Source organism: Haemorhous mexicanus, chromosome 5 (genome assembly GCF_027477595.1).
Source record: "Haemorhous mexicanus isolate bHaeMex1 chromosome 5, bHaeMex1.pri, whole genome shotgun sequence".
NCBI lineage: Eukaryota > Metazoa > Chordata > Aves > Passeriformes > Fringillidae > Haemorhous > Haemorhous mexicanus.
This window is the reverse complement of record NC_082345.1, coordinates 9184058-9201651: the sequence shown is the minus strand read 5'-3', so window position 1 is coordinate 9201651 and position 17594 is coordinate 9184058. Positions and strand designations below refer to the sequence as shown.

At 43.7% G+C, this 17594-nt stretch overlaps 1 protein-coding gene across 1 annotated transcript; it reads right to left on the bottom strand.

The window, feature by feature from the left end:
• Positions 1-972: 972 nt before the first annotated feature.
• Positions 973-13433, bottom strand: KLHL42 (kelch like family member 42). Its single transcript, XM_059845816.1, has 3 exons — positions 12468-13433; positions 5556-5749; positions 973-1825 (listed from the first exon to the last, which is right to left on the bottom strand). The coding sequence occupies exons 1-3, from the start codon at positions 13370-13372 to the stop codon at positions 1374-1376; spliced, it is 1551 nt and encodes a 516-aa protein (XP_059701799.1). The 5' UTR covers positions 13373-13433; the 3' UTR covers positions 973-1373.
• Between the last annotated feature and the right edge of the window lie 4161 nt (positions 13434-17594).

Below are 17594 nucleotides of genomic sequence, written 5' to 3'. Positions count from 1 at the left end.
AGGAACGTGTTCAGGTGATTTAAATCTCATCTTATGTGGATGAACAGCTGCACAGAACCAGCATCCCTGCAATGTGTTTAGCTCATGTCTAAACTGGCTCTTCTCGTGGTGACACAGAGCTTTTCCTCTCCTTGTTGTGAGGACACACTCTCCAGAGCTGGGCAGGCACCTCAAGAAGACCTTTTGCACTTGTGAGCTACAAGGAGAAAAGGGGCCAATCAAGGCTGCAATTCTGTCAGGCAAGAGGCAGGAACTGGGAGAAGCTCCTGCAGTATCCCCTGCAGAATTCCCACAAAGGAGTCCTCACAGTGACCACCTTACAGTGCCCTGTACAGAAGTACAACATTGGGTGGCAAACCTGAGGCAACCTTCCCTGGTGACACAAGAAAGAGCCAACACTCACATGTCCCCACTCTGGGTGATGTGTTCAGGGAGTCATTTATGAGAGCCAAACCTCCCATGCATGTCCCACAGGAGTGTTACCAATCAGTATGTGCCTGGAGCGGGATCACCTCTGCACGTGCTCAGGGACATCTTCACAACACACAGCTTGCTGCCAACTGCAATTTGATCTTTAAAACTTGGTTTAAGTACCACAGAACACAACAAGGTAACTAAGACTCAAACCTTTATGACAATTAGGAAACTCCACCCTTCGAATAAAGAACCTTTTTACTTCTATCTTAATAGTAGCAAGAAATGCTGCCAACTTCCATTAAAGGAGCATCTACTTTCCAATCAGCAACTGTAGCCTCTAGGTAATTCCTACCAGTCCCTGGCAAAGCATTGCACTACAAATAATTCAGAGAAAATTCTTGATGGGACCCCAATTGCTGGAAGCTTGGAGAATCTCACTTGCTGCCATTGAAGAGGTAAAAATGGGACAGTATAAACAATCTGAAACAATGTGCACTTGACAGAACATTGCATTGAGTAAAAACTGTATTTTGAAAAAAATCAATCCTGTTGTGATTTTGATTATACTAATTATTTACTTTATTGAATTATTTCCACTTTTAAAATGTATATGTTTTGTTCTACGCTGTCTACTAAGATGAAGAATAAAACCAGACTGATCAGTTTTGCCTTTGGAACTCCTGTATCAGTTGCCAACACAATAATTTTACGTTGAAATTGCAAACAATACCTGGTGAAATTTTATCCAAACTAGTAACATTTTCAAATCCACATCTTAAAACTGTTTCTGGAAGCATTTCTCTTCATACTGAATTGTGAAACCTTTTTAGAGAACAGAATCAGTATTTTATGCCTGCATTATGCAACCAGATTACATTCTGAAAATGGAATCATTCAGAGGCAGCAATATTTCACCAAAGAACCAGTAATGAACTGAAAAGAAAACCCTCGTGCTGTTACACTTTTCGCCCATCAGGCAAATACATAGAACAGATCAGAATGTTCTGTCCAAAGGCCGGGAAGCGCCCCAGGGTCTCCCAAGTGTCCGTGAAGATGTTATACTTCAGGAACAGACGCTGCTCCAAGCTGGAAGACAGAGTAATATTCCTACTCAAGATATAGACTCCATCGTTGTGGAGCGTGCAAGTCAAGTTAAGGCCGGATTTGGATGAGTTCTCATTGAGGTAGAGCCACTCTTTGGTGGCAATGTTGTAGGACTGCACGGTCAGCACGTCCTCACTGGGGCTGGATCTGTGGCTTGGTCCGAGGTCGAGGATGCAGCCCCCCACCAGGTAGATGGTCTCCTCCACAGACAGCATCTGCTGCTTGCGCACGTGCACGTCGCACAGCTCCAAGTTGGTCCAGGAATCAGAAGTGGGACAGTACTGCAGGATGCTCATGTTCCTGCCTGAAACAGAGAGGAGACATTCACAAATCAGTAATTCTGTCACAAGGCACTCATGGGGGAGCATTTTTCTTTCCTACAAAGAGTCCCAGCCTTTCCTGCAGATTGCTCACACATTTGCAGGGCAAGCCAGGGGAGAAATGGTGATCACTGACAACTGTAGCTCTTTGCCCTTGACAAGAAAGTTTGAACGTTCTGTTCCCTGGCACAGAGGAAAAAAAATGATGCTACTTCTGGCACATTACATGATGTAAATTGTCTGAGCCTGCAGATTTTAGCAGAATCTAATCCCTACCTTTCAGCTTATGCTTTTAACTTTGTCTCTGATTGATACATAAGTATTTTTTTACAAAGAGGGAAATGGAGCAATATTCTCATCTCCAGAAGAGTTCACAGATGAATCAAACTATCATGAAGAGAGGACACTTCATTAATGGCTGCCAAGTGATGATTTATCATCCAAGCTTAACTCTGATACTCTGCATTTCAGTCCATGTTTCAGTTACATTTTCATGTTTCATTACTTATAATGTTTCATTATTTCGCATTTCAGTTCCAAAGTGTTATGGAATAAAATTTGTAAAGCTGGTTACATTTCAGCAAGTGGTCTGGATGACCTAAGGGCACCTTATAAAGAGAGAAACACACATTGTCAAAATCATCTAAGAATCAGGAAATCTCTGCCATTAGGCAAAGGCTCAGAAAGAAGCTGAAATCATCTCCACAATTCACAACTCAGTGGGTGCACATGTTTGCAACAGTGTTGTTATTCCACAAAACTGTTACAATGCCACCCTGATTTATGGTGCAGTGAAGACCCTGGCTGTGCACAAGGCTTCACTAAATTATCACAGAATGCACACGACTCAGTAAATTCATTTCCAGTCTCTGGAGACCCGAGCTCAAATCTAGCTTCAAGTGACAAGCAGGAACAGGTTTGCAGACTCTAGACAGGTCTTTTATTAAATCTCCTCCATGGTACCAGTCTGTCCTGCATGATGACTTCCAGATGAGCTCCCAGGGGGAAGAGCAGACAGGGACATACTGAGAGGTTCAGTGAGGGCACAGGTATAAATAGCCAGAAATATAACTGGACTGTCGTGAATGAAGTGCATCAGTGGCATGATCAGGGAGGTGCTGCTCCATCCAGCATTTGCACCCTGATTATTTTCATGGCAGTGCTCTGTGAAACTACAGCTCTGCATATAGATGACCTTTGTCTACAAACAACCTATCATTCTCTGACTCATTAAGGGGAGGGGAAGTCCCAATTAAGTTTCTATGACTATCTATAGCAGTTAACTTTCCCTGGAAAATGTGCTATTTGAGAGGGGGTGTATGAAATAGAAGTCCATTGCAACATGGCCCTAGCACGCTCAGTCCACAGCCTGGGTCTTTTATATGCACTGAAACAACAAAAAAACCCCAAAACAAACCCCATAATACAAAATATGAACACTACAGTACATGACATAGAATTTCTATTAGGATCTAAGTTCAGAAGTTAGAGCTGCAAACTCAAGAGAAGGACTTTATTCAAGGAGCGTCATTATAATTTACAGTGGGAAATTCCAGATCCTGCCATCTCTTGAAAAGTGCAGTCTCAGGAGAAAGCTCTACAGAAATTTAAAAAACAGCCCACAAAATCTACCAAAACTGAGGTATATACAGAAGTACCAAAAATTACTAAAAATAATGTAATAGAAAAAATTAATTGCTGCGTGTGTTTTATGTAGTAAAGGTAGCAAACCAGCATATAAACCTTAGTGGTTTTCATATCTTTAGGTCTTAACACTTTCTGACATTAGCACACTTCAGAAGGAAAATCACCAGTGCAGCTGTGGCAATTCTGGTGTTTAAGTCTCCAACCAAGATGTCACAGAAAAACTGATTCTAGACCCTTGTTCAAGAAATTATTTATAGCAAGCACAGGTGTTTGTTGTCCTGAGTGATCCTGGATTTATACAGAAGCCTAAATGTGCTAGTTATCCACTGCTCAAAACTTCCTATTGTTTTACTGCTCGATTTCCATTGCAAAAGGCTTTTAGGAAAAGACCTGGGACAGAGGTTTGGAGGGCAGCAGCTATCCCCTGGAGTGTGGAGGAAGGCAGAGGTAACTCACAACTCTCCTTCAGCTGAACCTAGAGGCAGCAAGTACTGAGTCAGGAGCCTGCCACAGGGTAGCAATCCTGACTGCACATGCCTTGTTCAGGAGTTTTAAAGGAATGGGATCTGCATCAGCAATGTGCTGATCTTCATGACACCAGGACTAGGCAGCCTGATGAAAGCACAGCTCAGAAAAGGAACTTGCAGAAGGTGTAGGAGAAAAGCTGCTCCTCCTGTAATTGTGTAGCACTCTTAACCAAATCAGAGATCTTTCACCTCACCTCTTCTTTCTGTCTCTCTAGATAAAAATGCCAAACCCCTAACCCTGGTCTCTAGAGACAAGACTTCCCATTAACCTGTTTCAACCCCTTCTCCTCATTCTCCTGTCTCACAGGATGTTTCCCTATGGATGTGACTTTCAGCATAACAAATGTTTCATGCCAGACATCTGAGAGTCCCAGTGCTGGACATGAGGGAGCACAGTGGCCCCAGCAGATCCTGTAGCAGGGGTGACCAGAGGACTGGAACTGCAGCACACACAGCACAGCTCTCCATATAGATACAGGCACATTTTCCTCACAGAAGCCACCAAGGCTCTGGGTCAGAATAGTCTGACAAAATGTGTTTGAGGGTTTTCATTACCAGAAGGACCTTAATGGGTGGCAGTGTGTCTTTTATAAACTTTAAAATTATTCAGAGGATCAAATCTGCTCAGACACTAGAAGCTTGTTCTAATATCAGTTTAGTTTTGACTGCAGTACTGACTGTAAAAGCTGATCTGTCTTGTAAATTCATTCTCTGCTTGGAAAGAAAGCCTTAAAACTGCTGTGGTCAACTGAGGTGGGCAAAGGCCAAATTCAAACTTACAAAACCCTGGTAAATATTGAACATTTGACATGTTTAAAAAATTGACTTCCAAAGCTCTGAGAAAATGCCTTCCTCCCAAAAAATGGCACTATGTACTTAAAGAATGAACAAATGGGAGCTTTTTTTAAACTGAACTTATTTACCCACTAGATAAGAGAAAGTAATTGTCAGAAGAGAATGAAACTTCAAATCCTCCCCTCTGTACAGTATCCACAGAAAAATTTGGTATAGAAATTAAATAAGCTGAAAATGTTGGTTCTTGCTTCAGCTTTAGATTGTTCTATTAAGGTATAACTTGAATTTGCCTGTGAAACACTGAAGTATTGTAGTGAAAAGACCATGACATCTATTAATACATGAGAAACACTAAGGCAGGCAGATATTTTCTATGAATTTTGCCTTCTGACAATCTAAACCAGGTATTTAAAAAGCAAACAAAGTATAGCTGTGGAGACCTCTCTCTACTGCGTGATCAAAATCTACAAAAAAGGGTAGTGGCTAAGCTGGGTGCTGAAGTATCCATCAGCTTTTTCTCTGCAAGTAACAGAGCCCCAGGTCCACCTGATTCTTTTCTGATAGAGCTATTGTTTTATTTATTTCATCAACAATTTTCTACCAGAAAATTACTTGTTTGTGTTTTAATCAGCATTACACAGCCCTCTACACGAGTTCAAAAGCTTTCCGGAAGAACTGGAGAAAATTATCTGGCCTTGGAAACAAGCAGGTAAAAAGCAACAAGAAGTAACATCAAACTTGTTACCTCGTGCAGTGTATCCTCCAATAACGTAGATCTTGCCCTTGCATTCACAAGCTGAGAATTCTGCAAGAGGGTTCGGCATGGACGCCACAAAATTCCACCAGTCATTCTCCGGGTTGTAGCACTCCACGTTGGAAAGGGACTGGCCACCGATGGCATAGAGCTTTCCACTGACAGCCAGGAGCTTGAAGTTGGACCTGAAAGAACAGATTGCAGCACTGAAATGAGGTGCATCAGAAATACAGAGGAAAGTTCTTCCTACCCAGGCTCTGACACACTCATCACCACTCAGATCTCGTACCACCGCCTGAGGTATCTGCAGCATTTGAACTCTTCTGCCAGGCCAAAATGCTGTAACTACACTGCAATTAGTCAGGACAGTAACCAGTGACAGTTTGAATGGTATTGATGATGATGCTGAGACTGAGGAATATTTTATTTGGTATTTCAGTTGGTGCCAGTTCAGCTCTAGATGTTCAGTTAACCAATGTGCTCAGCAGACAGATCACTTTTATCAGGCTTTTAACAATGTGCCATTGGCAGAGAAAAGTGCAGAGAAAGATACAATTTCAGTTAAAATTGCAAAACTTTCAAACAAGGCTTGATGAATGCTTATGAATGCATATTTGTTTTAGGCTGTATTATGGTATCTCTTTAATAACCCTAAAAAAAGCAATTTAAAGTGGAATATTGTAAATCAAAGGCAACTCCGACATTGGTGAGGGAGAGAGAATGATGCATCTGACTCCATCATCAGAAGGCCAATTAATTATTTTTTTTATACTGTACTATGTACATTTCATCTAAACTGAATCTGCCAGGCACTCACTCTTGCTCACAACTGCACAGAACTGCACTCATCTCTGATTCTCTCCTGACTGTCCTGTGACAGTCCCACACACACACTACTTGGCCCTGACAGGCCAAGGGAACAAAACATCCTCACTTTGGGTAAACAATCTCCATATTGCATTCTATTTTAGCACAACACAGGCACAGCAAGTGAGATAAGAATTGTGTTTTCCTTCTTTGCTTCTCTCACAGCTTCTCTCTGTTCAGAGGGCATGTGAATACCACAGTGGAACACACTGAATCCTGTTCAGCAAAAGAAAGAAGAGAGAATCCTCTGTAGCCTACTCAGCATTAAACTACTAAATACATCCTCTGAAGTAAGATCTATCTGTAAATTATGTTCTACCCATAGCTGAACAAAAATGACATTGCATCCCATGAGCAATGCCCTCCAAACAGGTAATTTATTTCTCAGTCTGGTCCACTATGCTCTCAAAATTTACACATGGCAAAGGGCAACTTCCTGATTCTAAGGCATGAGAAGTCTCCTACCTCACACCCTGAAGGTAACACAGACAGAAACAAATGGTCCATGGTGATGAGAGGTGCAGATCTGGAGGAAGAACCTGGAGGATGTGAAGACAGAACTCTTGTATGCTGCTCTTCCTTCCAGCTAGGGAAGCTGGTCTAACAAAGGATGAGCTTTTCCTCTCCCCAGGAACAGTCTCATTGCCTAGAAAGGTTGCTCCTTCTCTTCTGCTGAGCCAACTGTGATTTTACCATTTCTATCCCAATTAACTGGATGTGTGGCAGTCCCTGGAGTGCACCAGGTCAGCACAAAGCCAAACAGGGAACTGTCTGTAAAACTGAAATGATGTTTCAGACATGCACTGGCCTGCTGGGCAGCAAAGGGAGTACCACCCTGCAGGAATCCAACATTTAAAACTTACTGCTAAGTACTTTAGCAGGGTTTTGTCTGGATAAAATGAACCTGCCTAGCTGCAGACTGCCCTGCAACTTTTTTTATTAAATCTATTTGGAAAAAGGATTTGTTTCCAGATGGAATCACTTTGTTCTTGTCAGCCTGATACAGCTTTGGAAACTAAAATGCTCCTTTGAAGGAATTAATTGCTTTTTATTCTTTTTTTTTCCCCTGACATCTACGATTAGGTCAGTCTGTTCATATTCCCTCAATAGCAATGATGCTTTCCATTTCAGAGAATCCAGAATAACATGGCAATCAAAAGCAGATATGAAATGAGGATAACTACTTGCAAAACATTATGATTTTGAAAGCAGTATACCTATTGCAAAAGTTAGGACAGAGAAAAAATTTCCACAAATTAACAAAGGGGCAAAACAACTGGGAAAGTTATCTATTGAAACACAAACAGCTTCAAATATTCTAAAAGGAGGCCACAAACCTTTGTGCCAGCAATTTAACCACTCCCAAATACTTGTTAAAATGGATGACATTCAGTGGAGGTATCTCAGATTTACAGAATTCATTAACAATAAGGTTCATTTTACTCAAAAGTAGCTGCAAGTATCCATCACCACACTTCATGTTAAAGTTTGGACAATGGCTCAATATGTTATGAAAAACTTCTGCCATTCACCTTTCCATGCCAGTAACAGCACGTGTCTTTATGGAGAGTGCACATCAGGAAATATTTAGTGCATTTTTAGTCTCTTTTAATGTGCTGGAGCAGCTGGAAACAAGGAAAGCAAACACTGAGCAGGCAGCCAGCTCTCCACAACCAACAACTGTTCCATGGACTACAGCCTGGAAACAGGGGGGCCGAATCAGTCAGATTCCACCATGACGGAGCTCCACTCGCACCTGTGACTTGTGTAAACCTGAGGGATCAAGATGTACTTTCCAAAAACCAGGCCTAGAGGCTCCCTTCCTTCTGGGACAAGCCAAGGTACAAGCTGTCTTCTGCTGCCCCCATTGACTCTGAACAGGAGACCAGGAAGAGCAGTGAGAGGGAGCTGTGGGGTTTTACCATCGCTCAAAATCTGTCCTTCACTCAACAAAGTGCAAAGTGCTGCGTGCACAAAGGAAGGAAAATATAACAATGAATGCAAAGGAGCTGGAGCAGAGAGGCTTTCTGCATGCAAGACAACATTGCACAGCTACCCAAACCTACCCCATGGCTCTGCACTGTGCTAGGTGTATGTGCAGCAGCCCGTGGGGGCAGTGGCTATGAAGGACACACACGGTTTTTGTTTATTGACAATCTCACTTAGGGTACAACAAAAGAGAGTTAGCCCAGATACTGGGGAGGATTTTCTGATCAGAGAGGTGGCTAAACATGGGAACAAGAGAGCTGGGAGGAAGATTCCAGTGTAGGCTGGAATCTACACTGCTGGAGTATTTCAAGAGCAAGTTAAATATGTATTTATTTGCATGGTAGCCAAGGTCCTGCTGCAGAACACGAGCCTTGGAGTAACCAGCATTGTTTCTTCCTGCCACATGATGAATTTAACCTTCAAGTTTCTCAAAAATTAGATGACCTCTTTATTCTAGAGTTAAAGCACTTCCAATAGAGACAAGGAACCATGAAAGCACAGTTACAGAGCAATTCCAAAGCGTTTTCCATATTTCCAATGAGTTCCTTTTTATCCCCTTTTTTATATTTCTTATGTGAATTTGCAGAGTACACTTCATCAAACAGTTAGCTTTAGAAGTGTGTGATACATTTGTGGTAAGTAATGTATGGATGGCTCTAACTTTAAAAAATTTTGAAGTTTATTTTCTTCCAGCACAGAAGAATTTTGAGTGAATTAAAAAAAAACAGTAAAAAATGAGGAAGGAGAAGATCTCCTGAACAAGCAGCATTCCCCAGAAGCATCATCTCCTACATTTCTGTAAGAGTCCTCAGAGTGGCAGCAGTTCTGGTACAGATTGCTCACAAAAATCATATTCCATGTGCATAATTTCAGCCTGAGGCTTACATGGGTCTTCCAGGCCTGGAAGATTTACCTGCCATGAGTGGGAAAGTTCTGAAGGAAAACAGAAGTGGAATATACAGCTATAACTGGCACATTGCAGTAGAAATCCTAGAAGTATATTATTTTTAAACAGTAAATTTCACCAGACTGTGTTCACTTAAAAAAAAAAAGAAAATGTTTGGAAGGCATTCAAGGACATTACTGCAACAGTGCCCTACTCACTTTGTTACCTTCTTGACTCCAAAGACCACAAGTGATCTTGGGCAACACTAACATGGAGCTGCTTCTATTAAAAAGTTCAGGTCATTCTCTCTCTTGAGAATCCCAAGTACAGAAACACGTCTAGAATGAAAAGGTCTAGAAAACCTGATCTGTTGTGGACTATTTGTGATCAGCACTGGATTTAGCACTCAGACGATGAGAAATTCCATGCTCAGCCACAGGCTTCCTTGGTGAGCCTGAGCACATTATTTTAGCTCCTTTGGGCATGAATAAATTGGGAATAACAATCTCTGAAGCTCCTGGGGGCATCACAAGAACATTATACAGGACTTGCCTATTGTGAAAAAGTTTGAAACTAAAGTAATAACACCTGTACACCTAAAAAGAAAGCCAACAGTGAAGACCCAAACCAGAATGGCTGTTAAACATTCAGGTGGCTTTCATCTTCTACTTAGAAGTAAATTAGGAGTATTTCATCTAAGCATGTGAGGAGATTACAACAATGGAAATAATTCATGATAAAAATACCATGGAAAGGTTTGTTTAGGGCAGAAAGCTCTTATATGAAGAGTAGAGCAGCAATTATATCCATAACTCCTCAGCCTTCCTTCAAGGCCAACACATGCAGCCACTCATGCAGGACAAATGCAGATCCTCTACTGTCTGAAGTCAAACCAAATTCAATGGAAACTAGAGCCCTCCCTGAAGGTATGTCGAATTTCATCCATGGGATGTAATTATATCAGCTGACAAACTCATTTGCCAGACAGTCACATGGCTGTAATTCCTAAGCAGAAGGCTGGGCAACCATCCTGCTTATTTTACTACAGCATAACAAACTAAAAATACAATGCCAGGCCAACTGCAGCTCTAACTGCAGCACAGATGTGTGGCAGACAGGCATCAGCACTGGTCATGCAGCATGCAAACCCCTCATGTCAAAAATGGTGCTGCTCCTGGCTCCTAGGGCACAGGCCATCCCTCCCTGCCACAAAACACCAAGCAGGTTATCAGGGAGCTGACATCTTATGTCAGATAGAAAAAGTAATAATTAACTGCAGAGCTGAGACTCAATGAAGCTGGTAAAATCAGAAATGTGTTTTGTGAAGGGGTCAGCTGAGCTTCCATGAAAAAAAGTTCCTGCAGTTACTCAGGGAACAACATCCTCACTGGTACTTTGCAGGTGTAATTCTGGGTACATTTTGGCCTGCAATAACTACCATGGAATTTAAGAATAAATATTATTCCAAAAATATCCATTTGCCTGCTGTCTTTCTGCAGTAAATGGCCAGTGTGAAATTCTAGTCTAAGGAACATCTTGCTGTCACCTGTGATGGGTCTGAAGATTAAGCTGATATAGCAATGCCATTGAAAACAGTAACAGGAGAAAATATCCATGTGTTTATTTCAAGTATAATGATTATACATCCCAGCAAAAACAAAAAAAGGGAAAGTGTGGAGGGAAAAAGGCTGATCTAGAGTTTGAATACACAAACTTAAGGTGCAAAAAGGGTCTTGAAAAGGTACTTTTTAAAAACCCACATTGCAGAGTAAACATACATAGTAAAAGCTCTCTTGCTATAGACATCACAGAAACAGAACCTCGTGATTTGATCACTGTGGCACTTTTGTGATGTTAATTTCCATAGGAGACACTGTGGGCTGACCCCATCTTGCTTTTCTAGCAAGGCCAAGTGCTCCCAACCCCATTCACACAGGTCCTGCTGTCAACGAAGCTAGCTAAAACATCTCTGTTCCCCAAGCACTTCAGGGAACTCTGCTACAGGCTCAGCCTCTAAGAAAGGTCTGTAAGAAAGGGTGTTTATAGTGCTTAAAAGCCAAACATTCATTTTACAGATGAAACTTTACCCAGTGACATTCCAAACAGTCAGAAACACTGAGAAAAATGGTTTCAGATCAGTTGTGATGACTGATTAGGGAGGTGATTATTTTAGTAAAATTCTCACAATACAAAAAGTGGCGGGGAGGGGGGAAGATGAAATGGGTAAGACTTAATTTTAGGTCTAAACCTAGTTTTGAGGGGGTTTAGGTGGCAAAAGCTAAATAGAGCCAGGAATAGAGACCGCAGTTTAACTACCCAGATACAAAGCATTTATGCCAACAGCTTGGGTCTCCTGTGCATGCTCCTTTAATTCACTAGATAGAGAAGAGGATTTCCGTTCTACAGTGGATTTTGGCTTCCTTACTTTTTCTTTTTCAGAAAGAAAAGATAAAATTTAAAATACTTTTACTAAAATGGAAACAAAGAGGAAGTAAGTTCAGGTTGGAAACAAAGCCAGTTTGTTTCAGTGAAATGAAAGCCTTTGTTTTTATATCTCCAAAGTGTGGTTAAGGTAGAGGAGCCACAACCTTGGCCAGGAAGAAGGCCTCTCTTCTTGGGCCCTCCTCAAGGCTAGGTCTCTATTACTCTTTCAAGAATAAATTATACAAGTGTTTCTGAATGCAAACTAAAACATCAATGTATAATAAAGGGTTCAAAAGGATAAAAGTATAAAAGAAAAGCTGTCAAAACCATGAATGATTCCCAGATCCAAACATTCCATGAAGTGAGAAATTTCTCACCATCTTCCTGACGTTGTTCTGGTATTTCACTGAAGTGCAGGCCTACAAAACATTCCGATTTTTATGAAAGTACAAACCACTGGACAACTGCTGCAACTAAATTGTTTCGGCCATCTCCAGCTCTGGTATAGCCTGTACATCCCCGCTAAGAGCAGGAAAACTCATTACGTACTTTAATGGAGTTACAATGCACCAAAAAAGAAAGAGGGAAAGGAGTTTTTTCACTGGGTTTGTTTGGTGGTTCAGAGCACACACAGGTCTGCATGGTGTCCCTAAGGCTGAGCCAGTGCCGTGTGAGTGAACAGGATCTATCTCAACACCAGACAGGGACACGCGTGTACCCCAGGGAGCAGAGGTTACCTCTTCTGGTTCATCGAGGCCAGCTGGCTCCACTCGTTCAGGCACGGGTTGTAGCAGTGCGCGGCCGAGATCTCCTGGCTGGTGATGCGGTAGCCGCCGACGATGAACAGGTAATTGTCCAGCGTGGCCGAGCCGTAGCCGCGGACGCTCACCAGGTCGGCGGGCAGGTTGTTGGCCAGCGGCAGCCACCGCTGCGCCTCCTCGTCGTACCTGAGCATGGCCCAGGGCGCGTCCCCCGCGGGGTGACAGCCGGCGGGCAGCCCCGGCGGGCAGGCGCCCATGAAGTCCCCGAGCAGCACGAGGGTGGCCGTGCCCCTCATGCGCCGCTCCCGCAGCTGCTGCTGCAGCGCCGGGGGCAGCAGGAGGTGCGGGCGGGCGTCGGGCCTGCGCAGCACCTGGTGGTAGTGGGCGGCCATGAAGTCCAGGCAGGCGTCGTGCAGGTCCTGCAGGCCGTACACCTGCGCCAGGCGGTGCAGCTCGAAGCAGTTGCCCAGCCGCACCTGCGACAGCAGCAGCCGCAGCAGGGGCGTGACCTGCAGGTAGGACGCGGCCTCCACCAGCTCCTCCAGCAGCGGCGGCTCCTCCTCGCCGCCCTCCTCCTGCTCCAGCCTGGCCAGGCAGGACGTGTTGATGAAGTCCAGCACCAGCTCCAGCCCCAGGGCGCTCAGTCCCCCGCGCAGCAGCTGCTCCTCCTGGCCCTGCCCTGCCTCCCGCATGCCCGAGCGGTAGAGCGCTCGGAAATAGTCGCTCTGCTCGATCAGCTTCCTCTTGCACACCGGGTAGCACTTGTCCCCCAGTCGGATCTGCACCACCTCCTCCCCGGCGCCGGCCCCATCCCCTGCTTCCCCTTCCCGCTCCTCTTCCTCCTCCTGCTGCCGCCGCCGCCGCCGCTCCGCCAGGGACATCGCTCACCGCGGGCCTGGCCGCGCCTCAGCCCGGCCGGAGCCGCCGCGCCGGCTCCTCCTCCGCCGGCCGGGCCGGGCCGGGATGGGCGGAGCGGCCCCGGGATGCCGGGAGCGCTGCCGCCGCTCCGGCCCTGCAAGGAGCGACAAGGGGAAGCGAAAAAAAAAAAAAAAAACCCAAAAAAAAAAAAAAAACAACAAAAAAACAACGGCACACAACGCACACAGGGAGGAAAGAGAAAAAAAGCCCGAAAAAGGCAATGTTTGAGCGCTCCGGCGCTGCCCGCCGGGGGGGCCGTCAAGGCATCCCCCGGGCCCTGCTAGGGTGGGTGTCGGGCACGGTGGAAAGGCCGGTGCTGGGCTCCAGGGAACAGCCCAGAGGCGCAGGATCCCCCCTGGCGCTCCCCTCTCCTGATTTGGACCGGGATCGCAGCTGCGGCCGCAGCTCTAACCCCTTGCCATAAATGTACCGCTGCATCCCTGGCGAGGGGCAGCATTCCCGAGGCACTCGCGCAGGGAAAAAGCAGCGGGTGAGAGGCACAGCCAGCCTGGTGCCATCGCATCCCTGCACTGCCGCATCCCTTGCCGAGCTGAATCCCCCGGGGCTCCCCCTGCACGGCCAGAGCAGCAGAGGGACTCGGGAATGGCAAGTGCGATACGGGACTCTGCTCTGACCCTCCTGGCTCCCTGCGTGTCCCAGCCCCTGGTTTTCCCTGTGAAGACACTGCATAACCTGTTCTGCTGCTCCATCTTTTCTATTTACACTGAGTTCCTGGAACAGGACATCTGATGAGTGGGCTACATACCAGGGTCCTGAGTTTGTTTGACATGAACAAGGAAAGAGCAAATTAACAACTGAGCCCTGAATTTGTTTGACATGAACAAGGAGTGAGCAAATTAACTGAGCATCTTGGGCAAGGGTAAACTGATAGATTTGCTGTTTGCCGTGTTATATTCTTCAAACACAAACAGTCCTTTATTTTAAAAAAACCCACCATCTGCCAAAACAGATGATAAGTCTGCCATGCCTGTATTCTTATGTGCTTATACGTACTACAAAGATGTTCAAAATATATTTTTTTATCTTTATAAAGATATTTCCTTCAGATATTGCAGACCATAGAAACTCTTTCCCTTTAGCAGTAGTGTGACTCATGTCCAGTTTGTGCAGCTTGCTTAGTTTTTAGACAACTCCCTATTTTCACTACTCAGAAGGGATTTTTTCTCCCCACTAATAAAACATTTCAATGGTATTGGTCTGTTTTGTGGGGTTTTTCCCCTCTCTTTTAAGGAAGACAGGGTTGTTTACTTTTTAGCATTTCCTCTATGAAATTATTGTGATCCTTTATCACTGTTTTGTTGATCTTTAGCTTCTTAATTCTAGCCCATGGAGATGACACAGATGTCAATCTCAGTTCCAGGTGTTCTTTTCTGCTGACTTTTATAAAAGCATTTTTTGAGGCGAAGTAGATTTCTGCACATGTTTGTTTTCCACCTCACTTCAAAGCATCTTCATCATCTTGCTTTTGAGGGGCCCATTTCATGTTTTGAAATCCTTTTCTATAGGATCTCAACCAGACCAAAAGAGGTCTCTTCACTAGCTGGGTCACTATCACCTCTCACCTTCTCTGTCCTACTAATGTGTTTCACTGTTTCCTTGGTTTGTGTTCCTCTTTCAGTCTTCCTCATTATTTAATTAGTATTCAAATTCCACTTTTCTGTTCTTAATAAGGCACCACAACATTTTGCGTTTTGAGTTTCTTACACCTAGTTGAAGTTTAAGTATGAGCACTCGGCTGTTTTTTTCTTCTGCTTCAGGTTCAGCCTTCAAAAGATTATCCCACACAACAAATGTCTCACCACCTCAGTAGGAGACCAACCCTTAATTCCTTCTTGTCCTTTAATTCCCACAGGCAGGCATTTCAAGCAATTGTAATCATGATTACTCCCAAGGAAAACAGAAATCTCATGTTTGGCATGGCCAGCAAGCTGTCCTGTTGGAATACAGCAGGATTGCCATCTTTAGACATCTGCTTTGGAGTCTCTTATGTTTCATGGATTTGTAAGTTAGCTCCTAATTGGTGAATGCTTTTTTCCATGTAGTCAGTTATGGTAAGTTCAGCCTCAAAGTGCTGACACCACAGCCTGGGTGGATGAAATATTTCTTCTCTGGTTGTATGTTGCCAGATGAGCCTATGCCTGCCACCCTGCCTGGGATTTCTAGTTCTTCCTCACAGTCCATGAGGTTTGTTAATGAGCTGGATCAATTCTGGCATGCAGTAGTGTTTTATTCCTGCCAGCAAACTTTCAATGGCCCTGACTCCCACAGCTTTCCCCAGGAGTTCTCACATGCCCAAGAGGACAGCAGTACTGAGTGGCCACTTTTACAAAAAGCCTTTCCTTACCCAGCTGTTTTTTTGTTGTTGTAGTTGTTGTTGGGGTTTTTGGGGGGTTGATTGTCATCTCTCTGTGCTTTTTCCAGGCTCAGGGCTGGGCAGTTGTGCTAAGCCAGAGTGTGCTGACAGGACAGGCCCCTTGTTTTTTCCTACACTCATCAGTCAGCCTGTGTGATGTGCTTGTAGAGTACTTACACTGCAAATGCACCAAGGCAAGGTCTACTCTTTTTTCCACTCTTGTGGAGATAATTTTGTTTGTCTTCCACTCTAAGGTTATACTGGTTTCTTCTAAGATCAATTATACATGTTATTATAATGGAATCAAAGAAGAGGCTTTGCTGTTTCACCAGCAATCATCTCGGTTGTACATTAAGTGAATAAGAAATGTATTTTCCAGAGCTGGAACTCAATTTCTAGAGCTACAAAGCTGAAATTTGTAGTTCAGATCCATAAAAGAAATGCATGATCTTTGAAACAAATATAAAGGACTATCTATCATCCTTCAAGAACATGCTGAATCATCAAACATGAAAATAATCATGGTAGATTTTAAATCTAAAATGTTACACGAGTTTATGACAAAAGAACATGTCCTGAAGAACAAGACACTCAGAGATGAAGACAAAGGTAACTCTGCTCAGCTTTCAATACCTGTCTTCTAGACTTTGGCTCCTGGGGCAAAGTCTTGAAGATGTTTTAGACAGTTCAGGCCTCTCTTTACAGTACCTGAGGGAAAAATTGATACCAAGAAAAAGGCTTCTCAAGTGCCAAGAAAGGGACTGTGCAGACACCAGAGTGTCAGTAAAGGCTCTCTTGCTCCAGGGTTGCCTTGGCCATTTGTGCTACATAATTTTTTCCCTGTGTCTGGTGCCTGAATGATTTCCACATAGTTAATGTCTGAATTTCATCCAAGACCAAAGAGAGATCACTCTTTTCTTTAAAAAAGACCTGGAAATGGAAGAAGCTTTTTTCATACAGCCACTCCATTGTAATAGACCATTCAGCCATGACACAGAGAATCTCAGCCTTTCTCTGCCTGGGCACACATTTCTGTAGCCCTCAGACTTTCCCAGCATAGCAAAAGCAAGGAATCACAGAGACTCAGGAGGAGTTACTACTACAAAGAAAAGTGAAGCCAGGGAGACACTGGATAATACTTGAGAACCAGAAATTAAAACTGACCTGAATGTTCAGAGGAAAGGACCACACTGAGTGAAAAAAATCAGTGGAAAATTGAGTTCCTTTCAGCCTTATTAGTCTAAAGTGTGAACTGGAACTGAATCTGGGGATATTTAAAGTATCCATGCTATCTAATATAAAATTTAAACTGCCACATTCTGCCCTCTGAGACGCCAGGGAATTGTATTGCACTGCCAGTGAGTAACAGCGGAATTACTCAAGACAGGAATTGGTCTTTTGGAAAGGATTTGCCAGCTTCTGCCAATGGCTTCTGCCATTGTTCAGTATTTTCCCTGTCACAGGATACAAAGTAAGCATATATGGAATATATGGATTTCAGCATTTAAAAATTTCTAAAGGTGTTCTAAAGGATCTAGGTATTTCTGAGAGGAACTGACCAGAGCAGTCTGGTCAGCTGAACTCTAGCATTTGTGAAGGATGACCTGCTAAATAAAAGTAATCTCTTTTCAGAGTCTCAGCCAAACAAATAACTTCTTACCCAGTGCCATTAGCAATGCTATTAAAAAAAAAAAAAAAGAAAAAGAAAAAAGAAAACAAGCACTCTTATTTCTAATAGCACTTACTCAGACATTATTCCTTAATATTTTCTGTTTATTTTTTCTGCTTTTAATGTGCTGTTTATTTATTCC